At 46.7% G+C, this 6,385-nt stretch overlaps 1 protein-coding gene across 1 annotated transcript in view; it reads left to right on the forward strand.

Annotated features, from left to right (window-relative positions):
* Positions 1 to 208: 208 nt before the first annotated feature.
* LOC112075792 (protein unc-13 homolog B) overlaps positions 209 to 6,385 on the forward strand; it is a 9,126-nt gene continuing 2,949 nt past the window's right edge. Inside the window, exons 1-9 of the mRNA XM_070441067.1 lie at positions 209 to 547; positions 1,197 to 1,334; positions 1,664 to 1,787; positions 2,211 to 2,255; positions 2,495 to 2,566; positions 2,710 to 2,857; positions 3,173 to 3,229; positions 3,427 to 3,519; positions 3,879 to 4,038. Of these exons, the coding sequence (XP_070297168.1) occupies positions 534 to 547; positions 1,197 to 1,334; positions 1,664 to 1,787; positions 2,211 to 2,255; positions 2,495 to 2,566; positions 2,710 to 2,857; positions 3,173 to 3,229; positions 3,427 to 3,519; positions 3,879 to 4,038 (851 nt within the window). The 5' untranslated portion in view covers positions 209 to 533. The remainder of the gene's footprint in view (positions 548 to 1,196; positions 1,335 to 1,663; positions 1,788 to 2,210; positions 2,256 to 2,494; positions 2,567 to 2,709; positions 2,858 to 3,172; positions 3,230 to 3,426; positions 3,520 to 3,878; positions 4,039 to 6,385) is intronic.

Consider the following 6,385-nt stretch of genomic DNA (forward strand, 5'->3'; position numbering starts at 1 on the left):
AACACTCACATCCAATGCGAGAACAGCTGTCATGGTTTCCTTCTGTCAGACTGAAATTATTTCTGAGGTGTGTATTGTGCAGAGGGGTTTTAGTGAGAGTCCTTCTTTATGCAAGTGGGGAGGAGAATGTTCTACACTAGAGTTTTGCTTTGTTTCCTCTTCAGTGATATTCTGGTTCAACTCAGAATAGGTCACTCCTTGTGAAAATCCTTTACTTTGGAGGGTCCTGTATGTGGAGCAATTCTATACTGTATTACCTGGTGAGACAGTTACTGCGCATGTATGAGATGTGAGTCGAGCCTTGATGACAACGGGAATACTTGACTAACCTGCCATTACCTCTCTCTTTTACTTTCCTTCTCTCTCTATCTCTTACTCTCATTTTCTCTCTCTCTATCTCTCTCTCTTACGCTCCTTTTCTCTCTCTCTCTCTCTTGCTCTCTCTTCCCTCTCTGTAGCTGGATTCGGAGGCTGCGGACATCTTGAATGACCTGCAGGTCAAACTGGCCACCGTCCTGGACAACCTGAGCGCCATGTTCGGCAAGAGGTGAGCCAATCAGAAACACCTTACCACAATTAGTCTGAGCTACCTATCACCCTGTAGACTAGAGTAGGAGGTCTGAGCTACCTATCACCCTGTAGACTAGAGTAGGAGGTCTGAGCTACCTATCACCCTGTAGTTCAGGTTTTTTGTGTCCCACAGCCCCAAAATTGCCCATCCCAGGTCTACAGGGTGATAGGTAGCTCAGACCTCCTACTCTAGTCTACAGGGTGATAGGTAGCTCAGACCTCCTACTCTAGTCTACAGGGTGATAGGTAGCTCAGACCTCCTACTCCAATCTAGTCTTCTATACAAATAAAGAAAAACCATTGAATGAGTAGGTGTGTCCAAATTTTTTGACTGGTACTGTGTGTGTATATATCAGATATATATATCAGATATATATATATTTTAGGTCTAGTCCCAGGGTTAGGCATGAAAAAGTGGGATCTGAACTGGCAACAGAAGAGCTGCTGGTTTCAGAGCATAACTACCTTCCACTACTGTTGTTCCTTGAGAAAGGCACTATACTGCTACATGGGGAGCTGCACTGCGGCTCGCACTCCTTCCTGAATGTTTCTGTGTTGTCTGGGAGGATTGGGAGCTGATCAATTTCCAAGATGGACAATTGACTGGGTCTTCTATTCGTTATTAGTTTCCAGGCCCGTCTCACCGTCTGCATGCGTCAGATGGCAGAGATCCTGTACCAGATCAAAGGTCATCCCAACCGTCAGACAGCCGAGGCCGACGCTGACAACATGCTGAGGCCTCTCATGGAGTTCCTGGATGGAAAGTGAGTGGGGCTGACACACGGTTGGACGCCATTTTGGTGCAGAGATGGTTATGTACTGTATATGGATGCATATGCCATTTGTGCTGAAAAATGGTGCAGTTTCAAATCCGTGTTATTTTGGTTGGTAAACTTGTTTCACACACTGAGACCATGTTGGCTCAAGCAGTCTCTAGTTTGTCGTGACAGAGCTACAGTGTCTTGCACACAAGATATTTGGTTTTGGCGTCTGAGATGATATAGACTGAAACATGCTACTGTCGGTGACTGGGTAAAATGGTTCCAGTGTGCCTCAGTGTTTTTATGTGTCCCTCTTCTCCCTGTAACCCCAGTCTGAGTCTGTTTGCTGACACCTGTGAGAAGACGGTTCTGAAGAGAATACTGAAGGATCTGTGGAAGATCGTCCTCAGCAGCTTGGAGAAGACCATCATCTTACCGCCGAGCAACGACGGCTTCGTAAGTCTATCTGCCCTCCTCACAATACTGTATATACCAATAGTCTACCAGCACCACCCTGTAGACCTCCTGTGTTCCATCAGACAGTCTACCAGCACCACCCTCTAGACCTCCTGTGTTCCATCAGACAGTCTACCAGCACCACCCTGTAGACGTCCTGTGTTCCATCAGACAGTCTACCAGCACCACCCTGTAGACCTCCTGTCTAACATCAGACAGTCTACCAGCACCACCCTCTAGACCTCCTGCCTTACATCCGACTGGAATTAGGTTCCTTTGGAATATAAACCCATCTCGAGGGTATTTTTAACAGATAGAACCAGATGTAATCTACTAATCTGACCCGGTTCTCCCTACCTCACTCCCTCTCCCTCCTTCTCTAATCTTTCATGACATGCCTGATCATTTGCTTGATTTTTCCAGGGAGCTCAGATACTGACTGCTGCCAAGGGACTGTCCAACCTGAAGGTACAGACCACGCTGTCAGTTACTGCTGTCTTACAATGGCTATGCTGTTTTTWATTTTTWATTTTACCTTTATTTAACTAGACAAGTCAGTTAAAAACAAATTCATATTTTCAATGATGGCCTAGGATCGGTATAAGCCCCTTTCCTGTGCCAGGGTATCCTGACTTGTCTCCTTGTATATGGAGTTTAACACACAATGAGGCGTGGCTAATGTCTGTCTGTAACTCTGGTTGCTGTAGGGCGGGGGTGAGGCCAAAAGCCTGACGCCCAAACAGTGTGTCATCATGGATGCCGCACTGGAAACCATCAAGGTGAATACACACACGCACGCACGTACGCACGCACGCGCGCACACACACACACACACACACAGAAATAAGCGTATACACACTAATGCATACATACACTCTTTAACTTTTCTTTCTCGCTCGCTCTCTTTCTCTCTCCCTCTCAGCAATACTTCCATGCGGGAGGTAATGGTCTGAAGAAGGCCTATGTGGAGAAGAGTCCTGAGTTAACTTCGCTGAAATATGCTCTGTCCCTCTACTCTCAGAGCACTGATGCACTAATCAAGATCTTTGTAACTACACAGCACGCACAGGGTAAGACACACACACACGGACACACGCACGCACACACACACACACTCAGAGAACAAACATATATTTTTGTTTACATGCACAGACAGTTTTACTCATGACCTGTATTGATGCATTTCCATTATCATGCCAATAGAGGTCAGTATAGAGTTTTCACTCTTCCTGTTTTCTCTCTCTTTGTCTCACACAATTTCTTTCTTTCTTTCTCTCCCTCCCTCACTCACTCTCTCTCTCTCTCTCTCTCCCTCTCTCTCTCTCTCTCACACCCGTTCTCTCTCTCTTTCACACCATTTCTCTCTCTCTTTTCTCTCTCTCTAGTTCATAATGGGATGGGCATCAGGATTACCCCCAGTGAGAAGGTTCGGCCAGACAGAGGTATGTTATAGTGTTATAGATGGATTATAAGCTTTTATAATGTGGTAATAATGTATTAGATTTCCTTAAAATAATGTGTTATAGCTAATTTATTTACATATAATAGCTCAATGATAGAATGAAGTGAATGAACACGTTTGGTTGCTCAGTAAATGGTAATAGTGGTGTGATATTTTGTGATGTACATTGACTCTCAGGTTCAGGAGTGGAGAAGCCTGTTGGTGAGGCCCAGATCCAGATAGACATGGTGCCTCCAGGCAAAGACAAAATCCACAAGGTCAACATCAGAGGTGAGCCAGACACGTGTCCTGTCCTGTCCACCTCAGATCAAACTGGACAACACAAACACACCTCATAACTCAAACATTTTCATCTCTCTGTCCTTTTGTCAAACATCTCCATCTCTCATCTTTCCATCTCACATCTTTCCTTCTCCATCTCTCATCTTTRCATCTCTCATCTTTTCATCTCTCATCTTTCCATTTCTCATCTCTCCATCTCCTTCTCCTTCTATCTACTGCTCTCACACCGATTGCTTTCATTTCTCACCTGTTGTTCCCTCGCTCTCTCTCTCTCTCCCCCCTCTCTCTCTCCTCCCCTCCCCCCCCCGCCCTTGGTCTCTCTCTTTGTCTCTCTCTCTCCCCTACAGTGATAGCGGTGAATGACATGAGGTGGCAGACATCAGGGATGTTCCGTCCCTTCGTGGAGGTCAATATGATTGGTCCACTCCTTGCCYCCCAGAAGAGGAAGTTCACTACCAAGTCYAAGAATAACAGCTGGACAGCCAAGTACAATGAGGCTTTCCAATTGTGAGTTCACCACTGAGTTTCCACCCAACACCTGTAGGTCGCCCTTCACTTTCACTCCACGTTCAGGTGTTCACCACCCTGACAACTATTTTCGGCTGGCGCTACGGCAGCGCAAGTGCCAAAACTAGAGGGTTTGGCTCATGAAATTACTTTGAAATAAATATTAATCAACCAAAGCTTTATTTAAAGGTCGAGTACAACACTCCATTCTCCACTGTTAGATTGATCCTCTGTACAACAACCATCCATTCTCCACTGTTAGAGTTTAGAATCCTACCTGTACACCAACATGCCATTCTCTACTGTTAACATTTCAGATCCTACTGTCACAACACCATATTCTACGCACTGTTAGAGTTAGATCGCTACTGACAACAACCAATCGCATTTCTCACTGTTACGATTCTATGCCTATGTACAACACACCATCTCATTCTCACGTAGATTTGGATACTAACGTACAACAACCTATCATTCTCCAGCTTGTTAGATTTTAGATCCTACTGTAGCAACACCATCCTTTCTCCTGTTAGATTTAATCTACTAGTAAACAATCCATCCATGTCCCACGTTAATTTAGTCTACTGTACAAAACCATCCATGTCTCACTGTTAGATTTAGATCTATGCAACAACCACCAATTCCTTTATTAGATCCATGCACCATCTCTCACTGTAGATTTAAGATCCTACTGTACCACAACCATTCCATTCCATGCTCTAGATTATCTCTACATCGTAACAAACCATCCTTCTCGCATGTTAGATTTATCCTACTTGTACAACAACATCACCTCCCACTTAGTTAGAATCCTACGTACAACAACCATCCATTCTCCACTGTTAGATTTAGACCCTACTGTACAACAACCATCCATTCTCCACTGTTAGATTTAGACCCTACTGTACAACAGCCATCCATTCTCCACTGTTAGATTTAGACCCTACTGTACAACAACCATCCATTCTCCACTGTGCACAGATTTAAAGTTAGGACTCCACCATGAGTCTGTAGTGTACACTATACACCAATGTTGAACCACTTCTACCTCTTCGCTCTCTCCCTCCAACCTCCCCTCCTTCCTCTCCCCCTCCAACCTCCCCTCCTTCCTCTCCCCCTCCACACAGAGAGAGCATTGTTAGATTTAGATCCTACTGTAGCAACAACCATCCATTTCCCTGTTAGATTTAGATCCTGGCGTACAACAACCATCCATTCTCCACTGTAGATTTAGATCCTACTGTCAGCAACAACCATCCATTCTCCTGTTAGATTTAGATCCTGCTGACAACAACCATCCATTCTCCACTGTTAGATTTAGACCCTACTGTTACAACAACCCATCCATTCTCCACTGTTGATTTAATATGAACCCTACTGTACAACAGGCCATCCCATTCTCCACTGTTAGATTTAGACCCCTACTGTAGAACAACCATGCCATTCCTCCACTGTAGAATTTAGACCCTACCTGTAACACAACCTCCATTCTCCCACTGTTAGATTTAAGACCCTACTGTCAACAGCGCATCCCATTCTCCACTGTTAGATTTAAGACCTACTGTAACAACAACCATCCATTCTCCCACTGTTGCACAGGATTTAAGTTAGGACCCACCATGAGTCTGTAGCGTACACTACACCAATGTTGAACGCACTTCTACCTCTTCGCTCTCCCCTCCAACTCCCTCCTTCTCTCCCCACTCCAACCTCCCCTCCTTCCTCTCCCCCTCCACCTCCCCTCCCTTCCTCTCCCTCCAACCTTCCCCTCCTTCCTCTCCCCCTCCAACCCTCCCCTCCTTCCTCTCTACCCTCCAACCTCCCCTCCTTCCTCTCTCCCTCCAACACTCCCTCCTTCCTCTCTCTCCATAATCTCCCTTCTTCCTCTCCCCATCCAACCCCCTCCTTCCTCTCCCCTCCAACCCTCCCTCCTTCCTCTCTCCTCCAATCCCTCCTTCATCTCTCCCTCCAACCTCCCCTCCTTTCCTCTCTCCTCCCCCCCTCCCTTTCCTCTCCCTCCACCTCCTCCCTCTCCCCTCCAACACTCCCCTCCTCCTCTCTCCCTCACACTCCCCCCTTCCTTTCTCTCCAACCTCCCCTCCTTTCTCTCCTCCTCCCTCCACCCTCCCCTCCTTCCTCGCCCCCTCCAACCTCCCCTCCTTCCTCCCTCACCGTCCCTCCTTCTCCTCAACCTCCCCTCCTTCTCGTCTACCCCTCCAACCTCCCTCCTGTCTCCTCCCCCCTCCAACCTCCCCTCCTTCCTCCCCCCTCCACCTCCCTCCTCCGTCAATCTCCCTCAACCTCCCCATCTTCCTTCTCCCTCCAACAGCAGTCCTGGGTAAGGAGT

Source organism: Salvelinus sp. IW2-2015, unplaced genomic scaffold (genome assembly GCF_002910315.2).
Source record: "Salvelinus sp. IW2-2015 unplaced genomic scaffold, ASM291031v2 Un_scaffold3399, whole genome shotgun sequence".
Classification (NCBI taxonomy): domain Eukaryota; kingdom Metazoa; phylum Chordata; class Actinopteri; order Salmoniformes; family Salmonidae; genus Salvelinus; species Salvelinus sp. IW2-2015.